This window comes from Copadichromis virginalis, linkage group LG17, assembly GCF_057382275.1.
Source record: "Copadichromis virginalis isolate Kocher_CV1m ecotype Utaka linkage group LG17, C_Virginalis_male_GT1.1, whole genome shotgun sequence".
NCBI classification, from domain to species: Eukaryota; Metazoa; Chordata; class Actinopteri; order Cichliformes; family Cichlidae; genus Copadichromis; species Copadichromis virginalis.
The window spans coordinates 7,318,968-7,336,858 of NC_140634.1; the positions used below are offsets into that span (position 1 = coordinate 7,318,968).

General features: G+C 39.5%; 1 protein-coding gene across 2 annotated transcripts in view; it reads right to left on the reverse strand.

Annotated features, from left to right (window-relative positions):
- Window positions 1-1,495: 1,495 nt before the first annotated feature.
- Window positions 1,496-17,891, reverse strand: part of znhit6 (zinc finger HIT-type containing 6) — a 43,803-nt gene continuing 27,407 nt past the window's right edge. The window contains exons 8-10 of one of the 2 annotated variants that reach the window (XM_085437133.1): window positions 15,576-15,656; window positions 4,740-4,864; window positions 1,496-2,233 (exon numbers count right to left, since the gene is read on the reverse strand). In XM_085437133.1, the coding sequence (XP_085293259.1) occupies window positions 2,022-2,233; window positions 4,740-4,864; window positions 15,576-15,656 (418 nt within the window). In that variant the 3' untranslated portion in view covers window positions 1,496-2,021. Of the gene's footprint in view, window positions 2,267-4,739; window positions 4,865-15,575; window positions 15,657-17,891 lie in introns of both variants that reach the window. The other variant, XM_085437132.1, reaches the window with a different exon arrangement.

Below are 17,891 nucleotides of genomic sequence, written 5' to 3' on the forward strand. Positions count from 1 at the left end.
TGAATTTTTATTAGTTGATGGAAAAACGAGACTAATGATCTTAGTGAAGCTTGACAGAAAGGAGAGCTGCTGAACTTTAAAGGTGACTGAGGAACAATTTTCTGGTTTCCAGAAGTTTTCACTTAAATGAACAGAGGGAGACACTGCTCAACGAGAGTGAGACGGGCATGAGTTCTTTTCTGCATTTTTTGGTTATTGTTAGTTTAGCTATTAATTAGCTTTGGAGTTTACGATTATATCACATGATCTCTACAAGCACCGTTTCTTTTGTTCAGTAGTTGCGGTCCTTTTATGAGTCATGTTTTGACTGTATCCGAAACGTGACCAAGTGTTGCTAGACACCGGGCTTGATACTCACCTTAAAGAAAAGTTGAGTCACCCCCTATTTCTTTACGTTTTGCTAGGAAAATGGAAGGTGGGTGCACCAAATTATTGAAACATGTGCAAACATGCATGGAAATAAAGTACATAAGGCAACAACAGAGTTTGTACAATTCTACAATTCTAATAATTGTAAAAGTCAATAGTTTGTATGACCACGTTTATTCTTAAAGACAGCCTTAACTCTTTATCAGCTTGTCATTTTTTTAAGCAGTCTTCGGGAATAGTTGTCCAGGCTTCTTGAACGATATTCAAAGCTCCTCTTTGGATGTTGATTTTGTTCCATTTCCTATCAAGACGATTCCACACAGCTTCCCTGATGTTGGGTCCAGGCAGTGGGAGGCCTGTCCATGACTGATGGCATTTTATTGTATTTGTGATCCGAAGGAAAACTTTTTCTGGACTTGCAGTGTGTTTGTCTTGCTGAAAAATTAAGCTACTGCCAAACAGACTTTTTTCAGATGGACCTCCTTTTTTTTCCCCTTTTCGTTTCGTAAGGACTTTCACATACTGCTAATCTAGTTTTTTTGTTGTTTTTTTTTTTTACATCCCCCACTTCTCCAGTTTCCTGAATTTCTGAACGAGAGCATATAAAATTGGTTCTTTGTGATGTTATCAGTTATGTGGAGACAACATTGGAGAATCCCTTGAGATTTTGGACAAAGTCAGCATTAAGTGGCTCTCTGAGGATAATAAGATACAAGGACTAGACTGAAAATTAGTGAAAAAGCCCATAAAAGCCCAGTGAACTTAATACATTACAAATACATATTCAATACAAGTCATTTCTGGGCTTTTCCTGTTGTCCACCATATGGAAGCAAATTTACATGTTTCCACATATAGAAACTAAATAAATTGCATTGAGCTTTTGTATTTTTGAGTGTCAAGTGCCCCTAGAATTTGAAGATTTAACATTATGCAAATTATTTTATTTTTTTTTAAAAATCACAAACCCTCAAACAGCTGTCAAACAGCTACATCAGCAAACACAGTGATGGCCTCAGAGTTTTGTTTACAAGATTTTCTATGTTAATAAAAATATATTTTTATCTTTGCAGTATGAGAATTACACATAAAGGGGAAATAAGTATCATGAAAACCAACATTTCCAAACACTGATTTTATTTGACAAAGCAGAAATCCAGACAAATATAAAAACTGAATTTAAAAACACACAAATCCTAGTACAGATGATGGTTTTTAAAATAAATTCATTTAATAACAAAACAACATTTTTAACAGAATAAGATGTTATTAACACATTTATTTTACTAACATATATATATATTGCTTTGAAATTAAAGTAATATCAAAACCCTAAATATTATCAGTGATTCACTTATGAAATCAGTCAGTATAAAAATAAAAACTGAAATGATTCTAAGTGCAAATAATAATACATTTCATTAACAGTTATTCTCACTACTGAAAATGACCTATATACAAATACTGAAAAAGGACTAAAGTAAACTGACAGAAGACTGATGACTTCCTGTGACGTGTGCAGCGTCACAGCCTCAGTATCTGGATACTGTCATTCCAATCCCCCGGCTGTCAGCAGCATTAGCTGACTCATTTTCATCTCCACAGGCAGGGATATGAGAATAGCCATCGGCTCTTTAAGAGCCCCCTCCTTAGTCATGCTGACCTTTTATCGTCTTCATCACTACTGTCTGTGATCTCTCCCTCCTCTTGCTCCTCATCTCCTCTCTTTGCCTTTTTCTGTGGTGGGGGTTCCATCTCTTGGGCAGTTCTGCTGATGTTGGTTTCTCCTGTTGTGGGAGATCTTTGTGGCGATGGCGAAACTTGGGTCGCAGTTTCCTTTTCTTGGCCAACCTTGTCATTCTTTGCTGCAAAAGGAGCACAAGCTGATGCAGGTTCAGCTGAAACAATATAATCCCATTTTTATAAGGTGACTGCACACAGTTATTTCCTATAGTAAAACTCTAACAGGTTAAAACATGTACATGAGAGTCATGAGAGAAAAAGAGAAGCATTGGGAACAACTTGTGTTATGTTGAAAGTGATATGCAACGGTAACTACACCCTGGCTAAGTTTCGTGAAACTGGTTCAGTGTTGGATTTGCCAAAATGTGGACGCAAGAAAACTGTCACTAATGAAGAAACATCAGTGGCTGTCCTAGCTTCATTCAGCAAGAGCCCACAGCGTAGCACTCGCCGCATGTCACTGGAGAGTGGCATTAGTTGAACATCCCTTCAGTGGATATTAGCTACACACAAATGGCACCCTTACAAACTCCAGCTGCTGCAGCATCTCAACAAGCATGACCCAGATCGGCGCACAGAATTTGCAGAATGGGCAAAACAAAAATTGGAACAGGACCCTCAGTTCATGCAGAAGATTTTGTTTAGTGATGAGGCAAACTTTTATGTGAATGGTGAAGTTAACAAACAAAACCACCGCTATTGGTCTGACACTAACCCACATTGGATGGATCCCTCCAAGACTGTTGGAACAACAAAAGTGATGGTTTGGTGTGGTATATGGGGTACATCGATAGTGGGTCCATTCTTCATCAATGGAAACCTCAAGGCCACTGGATATTTGAAATTGCTACATGATGATGTGTTTCCCTCTTTATGCACTGAAGCTGGCACGTTCCCTGAGTTTTTCCAGCAAGATGGTGCACCACCACATTATGGGTGCCAGGTCCAAGCATTCCTAGATGAACAGTTTCCTGGAAAGTGGATTGGTCGTCGTGGGCCAGTTGAATGGCCCCAAAGGTCTCCCGATCTGACCCCCTTAGACTTTTATCTTTGGGGTCATCTGAAGGCAATTGTCTATGGTGTGAAGATACAAGATGTGCAGCACCTGAAACTACAGATACTGGATGCCTGTGCTGGCATTTCTCCTGCGGTGTTGCCATCAGTGTGTGAAGAGTGGGATAAGAGGGTTGCATTGACAGTCCAACACAATGGGCAGCACATTGAACACATCTTATAAGTGGTCAGAAACTTGTAAATAACTCATGAAAGAATAAAGTTATGTTGAAACCAAGCACACCATTGTTTTTATTGTGACATTACCAATAAGTTTGATGTGTCACATGGCCCTCTTCCTATTGAAAAAACAAACGTTTTATTCAAGATGGCCGACTTCTAAATGGCCACCATGGTCAACACACATCTTGAGGAGTTTGCCCCCTCACATATGTTAATGTGCCACAAACAGGGCTTTAATATCACCAACCATTCCCATTTTATCACGGTGTATCCATATAAATGGCCCACCCTGTAGATCTGACACCCAAGAGTGGTATTGCAACATTTCCAGTGAAGTGACGAGTGAGCTCTGCGCGACAGAAACCCAAAGATAACTGACTTTAACCTTTTGGCTACGTTGGGGCTGCAGACAGTACTTTCTAAGACTTCTGTCATATTTCAGGTCTGTTTATAGAACAAAATATAGAATTCAGTTTAAACTGTCTGGCTGCACGGTGCATGCTTGGAGCCTGCCAGACCCCCAACATTACTTCAGCAGATACAGTCGCTGCCACGCTGTCCAATTGCTTGTTATCATTTCCCGTCTAGCTTCACAGTCCATGGCATGTGTAATCATCAGTGTGTTTCTACAGCTAACCTTATAGGAAAACAGCGTGGTACCGAGGCCTTATCACTAAAAACACAGACACGCACACACTCAGACTAAAAATGATCTCATTCGCCATTCGGCTAGTCTGGCTCTGACAGTAACTGTGATACTGTGTTTGTGTGGTCTTTTGTGATCATACCGAAAGTACTGCGATAACCACAGCTGGACCGAACTGTACACATCTCACAGGAACCAAACGGATGAGCGTGCTTTTCGTGACACGCTGTCCTGTTTTGACGCGACTGATGGTTCTCGACACTGAAAACCCAGCAGTAGTGGAAAGTGACGCAGAGGTGAGAAGAAGCACGGACTCATCTCCTGTTTTCTCGTCTATTCTCACTTCACAGCTTATGAGGTCAATCTTCAGCAATAAGCCATGTTTGATCCTCTTTCTGGCCACAATTGCAGTTGAGGTTAAGGTGGTGTAAGTGATGTTGAACAGAGCACGCTCATTTCCTTTTGGGTAGCATGTTGCCATAGTGAAAAATAAGGGAACAAAGTCTTAAAGCCTCAGCTGGAGAAACCAGGACATGATACAATGCTGCTGGAATCGGGGGAGTGGAGAGAGATTGGCGTTTGGGGGCTACATAGTATTTGAACTCATTATATATTCATCCTGTTGTTTAGTTACTAAAAGTTGTTTGGAAATCAGCAGAAAAGCATGCATGCAGGGGAAAATAACAGAAAGTTAGATGAGATGAGAAAAAGGGCTGAGATTAGGGTGGGTGTGTTTGTTTTTTTACCTGGTCCTTTCAGTGGATAGTCCTTCCAGTGATCTTTGAGTACAACATGCAGCTCAGGATATTCAATCAGTGTTTTGTAGCTCAGGTTATCCCTCAGGCTCTTCTCAATGTCCAACTCATGATACCTATTTTAAATCAAATGAAAGCACAAAAGAGACCAAACGAGTGTTTATAACAAAGAGATGTCATGCAAAAATAAAGTCACATCACTACTGTTGGACCTCCTAAACCGGCAACTGCAGCTCTTTATTTCTCTTGTCGCCCGAGGCACAGTGACTGCTGACGCTCATTAAAGGATTGATAGAGATTTGAGTCATGGCTTGGCAGAAAAACGAGATCCTGCTCAGTGCCTGTCTCGTGGAATGGAAACTGACTTTAGTTGAGAGTCGACGACATCTCTCAAGCACAGCTTTCTTACCGCTCCTTTAACTATTTGCACTTGATGACATCAGCCTAGCTTTGTCTTAAAGTAGACCTGTGGCACATTAGAGATGGTCATAAATCACCGATCTGAATAGTTGACTGGATTCTTGGAGACATGAGCTAGCAACACAGAGCCAGCTTAGGTTGCTGTCACCAAAACACAAGACATCACATGTGTACTGTCGAACCGTAACTGACTTAAGCCATTGTTTGTTTTGGAAAAATCACATGAAAATTAGATCCACCCAGGTATCCACCCACTACGCGCACCGATCAAAACACTGCTATAATGTGACATTTACAGGTCATTAATGGAGATTATTACTACTACTACTACGCATTATTTTACATATTAACAGCCACAGCACATTTTTTCCTGAAGTAAAACAAAGTGACGTTTCAGATCAAAAGGAGAATCCAGTGTGAAAAGCCACAATATGCAAGAAAGTAGCATACTTACAATGACTGCATCCACTTTGATGTGCACACCAAATATCTACTGTTTCCATGTCATTCATTTTTATGTCTTACTGATAAAGAGATTACTCTTAACGGATGTTTTTTACATTTTTTCTCGGGGGGGGGGGGGGGGGGGGGGGGGGGGCTAAATTAAAACATACATGTTGGTAAACAACCATTTAAGAGGGGTAGCTGGCAAACAGAGAGAGTGGCTCCCTGCAGTGTTAAATCCTGGATATTTCTGAAGATCAAGATCGGGTGGCTCAGCCAAGAGCGTGCACACATCTGGTCTCTATATAATGTTCTTGTGAATGAACAGAGGACACACTGATGTTCTCTTCAGGGAGGTTCCCATTGTTTTCCTTCTGCTGCCGAGTCCCATCAGCAAAGAGACAGCCGTGTAAAATGGGAAGGACATAGAGAAACTGCAAATATGACCCCTGAATACATACACCAATCAGCCACAACATTAAAACCAACAACAGATGAGTCAAGCAACATTGACCACTCCGTCACACCGCAAATCTCTAGCTGGAAACCTTCGGGCCTGGTATTCATGTGGATTTGAACTCTGGGAAACACACCGAACACCCAAAAGTTGTTGCCTTACCTGGCAGAACAACACAACAAAATAAACTGGAGAAAGTCTTTAGGAACATGACAAAGAGCTCGAGGCATTGCAAGATCACGTGCAAGATTGAGCTGTTTTGGGGATGGACGGCCATCGCAATATGAAACTGGAGGTTTTAAATGGGAACGATCTCTGTACTGTGATGTTGAAAACTATTAGATTAAGATATAAATCTATTGCAAACATACAATTACACAAGTCCAGTTGCACAAGCGTTCTACAGAATAACACTGCTGTTAATTGTTAAGACAATCTTATTGTTTGAACTGATATTGACTCACAGGGTGCGGCTGGCTGCAGAAGGTTTCCGGGATTCCTCCAAAAATTTTTGACCTCAGTTATTTTTCCTCACGCAATGACAATGTCCCCTTTCATTTTTGTTAACTGCTAAAAAGTAGGCACTCAGAAAAGAAAATGTGAATGCAAGTAAAAGTTGCAGCTGTTCCACCACATTGCTGATTTGACCTAAAAATAACCTAAGGAAATGGTATAAAATACAGAAGGCGTCATCAGATCAGACATGGAAACCAAACTATGTTGAAATCACACAACAGATCAGCACAAGCCGAACTCCATCAACTCCACCTCTGATGGTAAATCTCTTATCTTAGAGATGAATGATTTTTCCCCCCCCAATGGTTTCCCGGAAATACACTGCTAAAAAAAATAGCTCAAAAATAGCACTCAGTAAAAAAAAAAAAAAAAAAATACAGCAAGTACGTTGTATATTTTTAAGACACCTGGACTCCATATTCCACTTCAAGTGCTCTACAATTTAAACAAATGGGATTCTGTAATTTTAAGGAAGCATTGAATTGACATCATTTAAACATAGACACAAAAATAAGCCTAGAAGTCAGTCACTTTCCAAAATTCAGAAGCACTACACGTTGCCAACAGCTCCACATTTTCTCCTGCACCAAAGGACTCAGCGTGCAGCACCTGTCCTTCCCGTCCTACTTCGGTTCACCTCATCATCATATTTTGTGTCACAATTTAATTGTTTAAGTTTAACAAGGTTTGTGGCCTTGCCACATTTGTCACACACCGCATCTTGGCTGTTTGTGACTCTGCCTATGATCCTCAACTGAGTGAGTGCGCCCACTGATGCATTTATACAGCCATATTTTGTATATCACTATGACAGGCGGAAGAAGTAGTTCCTAACAATCATTCAGACAATTTCAATAATATAGTTACTTTCCATTGTGTTCCTGTTAATCATGAACTACAAGTTTACCTGAAATCACTAAAATATCGATATTTCAATATGACATTTGATTCTAGAACATACATTTCTGGCACTGCAAGAATCGATACTTCAGTAGCAATTTGCACAACACTACTCTACCTGCATATTCTCACAACATGAGATAGGGAAGTATCGTGCACCAGGAAGAACCCAGGACCCACCGCACCAGCACAGGGTCTGAAAATGGGTCCAAGGATTTCAAGGACAAAAGAGTGGAGACGAGTCCTGTGCTGGGAGACAGCAAATCTTCTGGCAAAGGCACATGTTAATGTGCCATCCTGGAGGATTTGGACTGCCTGTACAACCTCTGTAGGGCCTTGCCTCATGCTAACAATAGTGACATTGACTTTAGCCAAATGCAAAACTAGTGGGGTAAAAAAAAAAAAAGAGAAAGAAGTGAAAAAAAATGTTAGTGACCTCCATCTGTAAAACTAGGATGTGCAAATCAGGCTCTTTCTTTTTGGGCTATAACACCAAAACACAATTTTAAAAAGCTGTTTTAATGGCTTTTTTTGTAATGTTGCTTTGGCATAAAAAAAGACAAACATAATTCATATTTTGCCTACACATTCACATTCATAATTAGATCGTATTTTCAGAGTAATTCTTTGTCAGAACTGCATAAAGTCTTATGGCTGTTAACTCTGACTAATAGCTCTACCTTGATGTCCACATTCAGTACAGGTCAGCCAGTGTCCTAGGCAACCATCCCTGTCCACACTTTATACACTTAGTTGCACCTTTATTCCTTAATTTCAGGGTGTAACTCCTCTTAAGCCAGGTTTGGAAAAGTTTGCACTACAGAGGTTCAGTTTAAAAAGTAACACAAAACTGTTTCAGTGCAGACCTTCAAGCACCATGTTCTCCCAAACAAAAATTACAGCAAATTTTACCAAAAGTGACAACTGAAGATAGTCAAACAGTGCTTTTTAACAAACACTATTTCACACTGTGTGTTTGTGTAAAAGCTGAAGTCACTTGAAAGAAGAAAAATGTCATTATTACCTAATGAATACCTTAGAAATGCCTTGCTGTTCAGCAACCAGCAGGAGACCTGAGGTAAGCATCTGCTGTGCAGAAACATACTTGAACGTAGCATTAGGGCAAGCCGAGGGAGAGCAGATAGAAAAGCTCCAGGGGACTAAGGAAAGCACTAGCCACAAATATGTGAGAAAAAGAACAGCTTCAACAGGACAGGAACATCACTGCCTTAAGGCAACAGCACAATACTGGTTAAAAAAACTAAACTAAAAAACCCAGAAAGCAGAAAAATACGGTTCGCTTTGTAAAAAGAGCAGCTCCATTTTAGACATCAAGGATGCATCCCTCTCCGTCTGGCAGACTGAGAGGAAAGGCAGTGGTAAGGGAAAAGAGGAGAGGGCATCCCCAGGATCACATGGGAGGAATAACTAAAAAAAAATAAACACGAAAAAAAAACAACAACCCCATAAACAAACATCAGAAATGTGTGAATGGTTCCCTTGATGCACATGCTCACCTTTCCAGTAAGAGGATGTGGGCTATACAAGCGCCACTTATTTTAGCACAAGAACTCCTTTATTGGAGGTGGTTGATATTCCAGTAGACAACAAAAAACACGCAGTCATACCTTTTGTGTTAGACGTGGCAAATGACCACTAAGAAGCCATGACTACTTCTATCCATGACTTCTTAACATTAATAACACTGTAAAATTAGGGGTTTTCCACCAAGTCTGCATTATTCAGAAAGTAGAGGCTTATTTGTGGTTGAAATAATCCGACCGGATTTGGAACCTCTTAAACAAGATACAAGCGCAGATAGAGCCTCTCTTCTCATTAAAGTAGAACCTGTTGACACAAGACTGAGATGCAGAACTGTACATAGTTAATAAGATTATTACCCTAAAAAATATAGAATTTTACCCTCTTCTATTCATTTGGATTCAAAACTAAAAATTGTACTCTGAATTAACAGACACTTAAAACACTGTTCTGGCAGATACTGAGGAGAGAATGTCAAATAGATTGATTTGTTCATGCTGCTCAGTTACTCATTACTAACGACTACTAAATGTGTATCAGGCCAAACGCTGTTAAAAGTCACGTATAAGACCTTTTGAAAGAAATGATCTTCTGCCAAAAATGACAAAAGTAGTGATTCATTTATGTAAAAACGAAATCTTAACAGGAAATTCCTGTGCTATTATTTCCACCTTGACATGATCACCTCATATGATGTGCCCCGCCCACCTAAACAGAACAGCCTTAGGGGGGAAAAAACAAAAAAATGACTTTTGATACAACGACACTGGATACATTTATGCAAATATGTAATAAAGTAATGTTAAATGGAACATTACAATGTGTTGATGCTGTAACATAACAAGTGCAATTTGAAGCATCATTGTAAAGAAAGAAAGGTTTTAAATGAACAAAGTTACGACGCACACATTAGTCACACTTCTAGAAAGCACAGCTCCATCTCTAATTTGTTCTCTAAAAACGTCCTTTTGAATTTACTTTTATGTTTATAACATCCACCTCAGCTTTAAAGTAAGAAACACGTCAACATGATTATTAAAGCTCTCGGCAAAACTCCACCATCATCTTCTGTGTCACTGCCTTTCATAAAAAGTGTATCAATATTTTATTAAAACTATGATGCTTTATGCTTTCAGATAAAACATACAGGGTGAATTTAATAATGTACCCCGCAACACTCCAGAAGTACTTCAGGAATGGTTTAAAGAATGCAAAAAAGGTTCCCAATTCCCAAGCTTCCACTTTAATAAAGCTCTTGAATCATGTGCTAGAAAACCATGTGCAATCCATACGGACCCTGACTATCGTCTTACAAGGCTTCAAGTATGAGCTGCTGATAAAGGATTCAGAGTCCATGCCTGAGCAAGTCAGAGCTCTGATGGCTGCAGAGCACTGACTTTCCCTTGTTGTTATTATAGATGCTTGTTGCTGTCCCTGCTCTCTGTATTAGGTTTAAATAACATTAAGGTAGGACACGAGTATGAATTTTAGCGTGGTTTATATTAGAGATGGCACGATACCACTTTTTTATGTCCGATACCGATACTGATATCATAAATTTGGATATCTGCCGATACTGATATGAATCCGATATAGTGTTTTTTAATCAACAAAACTGTTTTTTAAATATCTTGCTGCATTTTGTATAAGTTCATACTCAAGTTTAAAACAACAACTACACTAAAGCTATTCTGTTATACCTGTATGCAAAAAAAAATATTTCATAGTTCAGCAATACTGATCAATCTAATAAACTTACAGTTTTTTACAGACGCTAGGACACATTTCCCAATACTTAGGTCACTTTTGCAAAACTCTTCACACAATCCTCCTAACTGACCGTCAGCTTGGCAAAGCAGTTCATTTCACATTCAAAATGCACTACAACTACCAAAACACTTCATTCAGGTCTCAAATAAACTCATTCTTCCAGAACACTAGCAAAGGTTGACAGCCGACAAACACACTTTGTCACCCACAAAACAATGACCTAAAAAACACTAACAACATGTAGCATTACACAGTGTTTTCTTGTGTAAAACAAGGACACATCTCTGTTTATAATTTCAATATATGTTACTGGAATGGATCAGACATGCAGAATTCATTAATATTTGTTTATGTATTTTTATTTTTTTGCACTAAGTAATCCCAAAATACAAGAATTTGTATACACACCATCCACTGATACACATACAATAGTAATGCTAATCTACTCGGTCTTCTCCATTTGGCCACATCACATCTTATGTCATCTAGGGCAATACACCTAGGAAAGAATCTTCTGGCATGCCAGAATTGAAGGAGTTGAAAAATTGAAGGAGTAACACCTGTGTAGATGTTCATCTACAATGAGAATAAGCTGTGGCTGGTTAAACTGCATTTTTAGATTTAAAATATGTTTCAATAAAATATTGCTGTTGGATTTTGCTGTCTTTTCAAGTTTTGCATTGTGTTATTGTTTTGGCCATAAGTTTAACAGTTTTGAAAACAGTATGTAAGCACATGCAAAATGTCCTGTCCGTACAAAGATTTTTGGCAGTTGTTGTGTCTGAGTGAGAAGATGATTCATGAAATTTGAGAGATGTAGTCATTGAATGCATTTTGTGCCAAAACAATGATAACTGATCCTCAGTTTAGCCCACATAGACTTCTGTTGTGCTCACTGTGTGAGGAGTTTTGCAAACTTGACCTAAGTATTGAGAAATGTGTCCTAGCATCTGTAAAAAACTGTAAACCTGCACCATCCTCCCTATTCTGGTATTTTAAAGAGTACTTAGCGTAAATATTAAGCAACCTAACTAATAGGGTTCCAACTCCCAGCAACAAAAATAAATAAATAAAAAATGGGGAACCACCCCTCACACTCCACCTCATGATGCTTAATCGACGTAATCAACCTTAATTTGATGCAGTGTGAAAAAAAAGATGCACAGAAATCAATTATTTTTCAAGAAATATTAAATAGATTCAACATCTTTCTTCAACAAAATTGCAGACTGCACAGATGGTACCTTCCCAAAGGAAAATGTACTATAGCTTACTAGGGTATATATATTATACTTAATAGTCACTATATACAGTAATGGACTTCTATTCATTTTGCATCAAATTAAAACTTTGGGTGTCAGATAATTATTTATTAAAAGCTAGACATTTTAAATGAGAATAAGTAGAGCTGGGCGATAGAACGATAACGATATGTATCGCGATATAACTTTTACTCGATAGAGAAATTAAGCTATCGCGATAGACCTCGCCGCTCTTGTCCTCTTAAAATAAAAAAATTAAAAAAATTTTTTAAAAAAAGGTCAGCCAATCCAAACTAAGTAGCGCAGAGCCGAACCAATCACAGCCGCAGCGTCACGTCGCGTGACTTGTTACGTACAGCACAAGTGCCAAGCCGCACGTGTTTGTTTGGGAAGCAGCCAGCGGGTAATGGAGCCAGCGCGTAATGGAGGAAATGAGTGTGCCGACTAGAAAAATCAACCGAGCGTGACCGAAGAGAAAACAGATGATGGTTCCAACGCCGGAGAGATTGTCGAACGGAAGAGCCAAAGAAGTTCCGTAGTGTGAAGGTATTTCGGCTATTTCAAGTCTGACAAAAAACAGAGTAGCGTGCACTGTAAATTGTGCCGAAAGCAAGTCTGGAAATACAATAAACTGGTGCATGCGTCACACTGTGCGCCACGTTATTGTTTCGGTGAAATGATTTTCTACAATACTGTTACTGTTAATTCTACTCTCTGCAGTGTTTAAAAGCTTACATATACACACAGTTACTGTCCCTCCACACATACGACTCGGTTCTGCTTCTATGCCCCAGCTTTGTTTACTTTTTCCCACCGAGGCTTCTAGACTTCTGATTGGCCAACATTTCTGCACGGTTAGGAATCTAGCACCACCTGCTGCTTTGGCATGTTCATAGCAGCGTTTTCCTTCATTTCTGCCTTTATGTGTGGACGGGATTATTTTTAAAACGAAAACGGAAAATCTCCGTTTTCAAAAATACCCGTGTACGTGTGGACGTAGCCTCAGTCTCTGACTGGAAGCGCTAATTCGTCATTCGGCTTTTGTCAGACTAAAGTAACTGTTAAAACTGTTTGAAAAGCTCAGCTATACAACAAGGAGAGATTGAGAATTTCCTTTTAGTTCTCAGTTTATTTGATATTGACAAAAGTTAGTCAGTTTTGTCTGTTATTCTGTAAAACAAACTAAGATTTATTTTTAGAATTAATATTTTGTTTCTAAGTGGAATTGACAATTTAGTCTGTTTCGTTTGTTCTATTTTGAAACTTAAACGCTTTAGCGGCTGCCTTTTGTGTAGTTTGCAATATTTGCCTTTATTTATCTGAAAAAGTCTCATGTTCCTTAAGTACATCTACCCTGTTGAACTTATTATGGGAAATAAATATTTAAATAAAAACAAGCTGCTGATTATTTCACATTTTACTTGTGAGCAACGGCACATTTAAATCTTACAAATATAGTTATTTGGCTTATATCGTGATAGATATCGTTATCGCCTGAAATGAAAAAAACATATCGTGATATGAAAAAATCTCATATCGCCCAGCTCTAAGAATAGGAAAGAAAAGTATGTCTTTGTGCCCCCTTTTCCCTGTTAATGCCCTATCGGCCCCCCTGGCTAAACTTTGCTAGATCCGCCCCTGCACAGTTACCAGCGTCAGCTACGTAGAAAAAGATCCTCGAGTAGAAAGTAATATTAAATACATTCTAACAACAGCTGATCAAGCTTAAACGTGCTGCTGTTGTTCAGCCGCTGGTTTCCTCTTTCTGGTGCGAAGTGGGCCAAAAGCAAACTAGAGACACGGACTCCCGACAGAAAAGCCGATCAGCTGATCGTTAAGCAGTTTCATGATTGAAGTAGCAGCAAGAAGAAGCAGTCGCTCCATATATCGCCTGTTAAGCTTAACGCAGGAATGCTTTACAAACATTCAGAGATGGACTTACACACTTGCTTTACTTCTCTCGGGATAACTTTGTCGGAGATGAAATGCCGGGTTGCTAGCGAAGCTCCAAATGCTATCCAGACCACAGGTCCCGCATGCCACAGCCGCTCTATCACGTGAGGCATACTGCTCCGACGTGCTAACGTTCTGAGGTGAGTTACAGCGTGTGGCAAGTTTTGTGAGGTGCTTTCGTGATATTTAATGGATCGGATTACATTTTTTATTTTTCTCCGATATCCGATCCAGTAATTTAGGTCAGTATCGGACCGATACCGATACGTAATATCGGATCGGTCCATCTCTAGTTTATATGTATATAACAAAGTGACTAGTAGACTATACTATACTGTGCTACACTTTATAGAAATTTGTAATGGTTGGAAACTTACTGCCTTTATGAACTTATTGTAATACACTAGCTTGTACAAGGTTCATATTTGTGGCCTCAGAGATGAGAAGAATTTAAAACTATGCATTAAGGATAAAAAGGTAAGGGTCTTGGTAAATCTCTTATCCCTCTATATGCTTTTATAAAATTTAATTTATCTCCTGAGAAGAAGTGTGCAGCTGAACCTGCTGCTGCAAAGCAAAATGATGGTGTGTGTGTGTGAGACAAGAATGAAGGATGGGAAGTTTTATGATGTCTCATCTCAGCCAGGGGGCAAATATAATGAGCACCAAGGATCATCATTCACTTTGTCACTAAGTAGAAACGGAAGGCTGCCAAAGAGCCTAAAAGTAGGCGAGGCAGATGGGTGCTACCATCACCTCTCCCTGACCCGTTCAAAAAATGAATGCACAATTAAAAAAAAAGAAAAAAAAGAAGGCGCATGCAAAACAAAAGGTATGCAAAGTGGAGAGAGCCCAAGTCTAAGAAGCAAATGTCAAATTTTTAAATAACTTAGCTAATTCACAGATGTAAAAAGAAAATTATCACCACATGCAAGCTGTGATCAAAAGATGCTGAGGACTTCTAAAATACTAACAACCACCAGTGCTATCCCATAGCCTTGTCCTACAGTAGTATATACACCTATGGTATCAATATGAAGCTCCTACGTCGTCTTGTTCTCGAGGTATCACTTTCACAAACTTAGCTGTGCGCGCCCGCTCGCTCACCTGGCAGGGTGACAACATTACACCATCAGCCTTTTACGGCTTAGGGGTAAAGATCAAAAACCCCTGACCAGATTTAAATTTGCCCAGTGTGACACTTTAGGTTGTTTTCTCATGGACTGTTTTCAGCATGCCTGCCGTGCCATCACTGTGTTGTTAACTCCCCTCGACATGAGTTTCTGTGATACCAGGTGAATTTCTCCCAGAGATTCTGTCTTGCTTCCCTCAAAAGCAAAGCAGAATACATCTGCATGAATGATATAGGAGGCATAGATGAAGATGCAGGAAAGAAAGATAGTAAAGATAGAAGAGTCTGAATATCTTAGATCAATCAATCAAAAACAACAGAGTGCGCAAGAGAGGTGACGAAGAAAGTAAAGGGCCACAGTGAAGAATCATGGATGTAGAGAGAGGAGATACAGAGGGGGATGCTAGGGATGGAGTGAAAGAGCATCTCACCTGACAGAGTTAGCCTTTCTTCCCTCCACTTTCATGAAGACTTTGACATGATCAAACCGAGCTTGCACATACATCTTCAACCTGAAAAACAAACTCACATTAACACCAAGAACTAAACATATGGCCACAGTGACTAGCTTTAAGGTAGTGACGAAAAGGGTCAAAACACAAAGAGCTCATTGACTGAGCGTGGCACAGCAGTGATCCAAATGTACACTGGTATACTGACTGACATATGTATAGGCTCCCACTGAGGTTCCTATGCAAATTAAATCACTGTATGTACTGTCAACCACAGCACCTGAGCCTGCTGCGAACAGCTAGCCAATGGAACATGCAGAGTTGAAACCTCACTGGCTTGAAACTAGAAAGAGCCTGTGTATAAAAGATTGGCAAAGACTATGTCACGTCTCTATTTAAAGAGCTGTACACCTCTACACAATGCTCTTGATGTGGATTTTGCAGTAAGGCACTGATCGCTGTTATCAGTATAAAGCTTAGGTCAGAGGAGTCAAATCACTGCTCTGTAAGAGGTTCAGATAAGAAATAGTGCAATCTAAGAAGCTGCCCTGTTCAAAGACTACTGTTCAGGATGGGAGAAACAAGAGCTTGGGAAATGGAAAAAAAGAGCAAATGTATGTCAACGTGCGGAGACCCCGACCACATCCTGTGTTACTGAACTGTACTGAGCTGATCGATAACAAAGAGCAGCACAGAAGATTACCTCTTGAAAAACAGCTTCTGTGTGCAGGGAGATAAATTCAACTTATTAAAAGCTGACAATCTATCCACTCTGAGAAACATGAGCATAGCTGTGACAAAGCACAGTAGCAGAAATCACCAGCGTTACAGGCAACCCATCTCATTCACATTCTACAGATAACTTTAATTAGATACAGTAATATTTATGAAACTTCCTGTGGAACGGTGAACTGTAGCTATCAAAATCTTTTATTGAACATGAGCCTCCCAAGGCTTTCAGTTTCATTAAGGTTATGAGGGTTGGTCTTCCTTGGTCTCTTGTGTTCTGGGGGCCTCTGGATGTCTGGAGTTTTGATCTCCTCCACACCTGCTTCATGCCCTGGAGGATGGGGCTGTGGCCCCCCCACACCCTCTAGCAGATCATTACATGAAGGAACCTTTTAAAAAACAAAAAACAAGCGCGTCCATGCTCACAGGTGTACACACGGGTGATCACACCCACAAACTACACCCTTTTTGGCTCCTACCTCAAAGCACACTGTGTTCTGTTGATCTTATGTGCTGCACAATAATGTTTAATATTTAGTATTTACTGTCATATTCCCATATATCATTGTGATGTTGTTTATTCTATTACTCTTGTTCTCTTCTGCTTGTTTTCTTTTTTCTTTCTCAGCAGGTGACCCAGGTGATTGATATATGCATTTTTTTTTCTTCTTTTTTTTCTTTTTCTGCTCATTCTGTTGGTTTTTGTCTTTTGCCCTTCTCCCCCGTCCCTCTTCTCAGCTGTTTCTCTTTCCCTCTTTCTTTCTCCCCTTCTTTCCCCCAGTAAAGTCTGTCCCATATTCAGTAAGTGAAAATAAAATAAACAATAAAAGGTGAATCAAATGGACCATTATGGCAAGGCTGGGATGGTCAATTTGGTAAAGTAAATCCGTTGAGCATCTTTCTTTGCCTTTAGACAACAATTCTGATGGCAAAAGAGCCAAACGGGACAGGCAAAAAAAAAAAAAAAAAAAGGTTATGAGGGTTTACTACTAGAACTGAACCCTGACTACACAAAAACGTAAAGCTTATATTAACTTTATCATCAGCAGTTTAAATTTGCTATTTAAAACACACTGTGTCTAAGGTTTTCTAAAATTTGAAGAAAGTCATTTTACCACCAGGCTGTCACTGTTGTCAGATGGTTGGAATGGCCCCAATGTTGTTGAGGAGTAAAACATGAACCTCAATTGCACATCAAAATGAAGACAGCGAGAGAGGCACATTCTGCTGCAGTCAGTCTAAATTATCTGGATTGCTGAGCTGACTGAAGTAGCAGGCTCATGTACCTAGGTGATGTTGGTGGTGACCACCGGTTCCCTTTTCATAAGCAGTCTAAAAGGAAATCGATATTCACTCATTACCCAAAGATTTTTAGACTCCATGTGGGACAAAACCTGTAAGCACACCATTTGGTTTTAGTCATCCTCATTTTAGCTCATTGCTAGGATCATTTTTGAGCTCCTTTAGTCAACTTTTAGAAGCTGTCTATGTCCACCAAAACTACAGCCCAATTCTTGTCTTTTTTCTGATCATCAGGACATTTTTAAAAGACTAATATCATTTCCT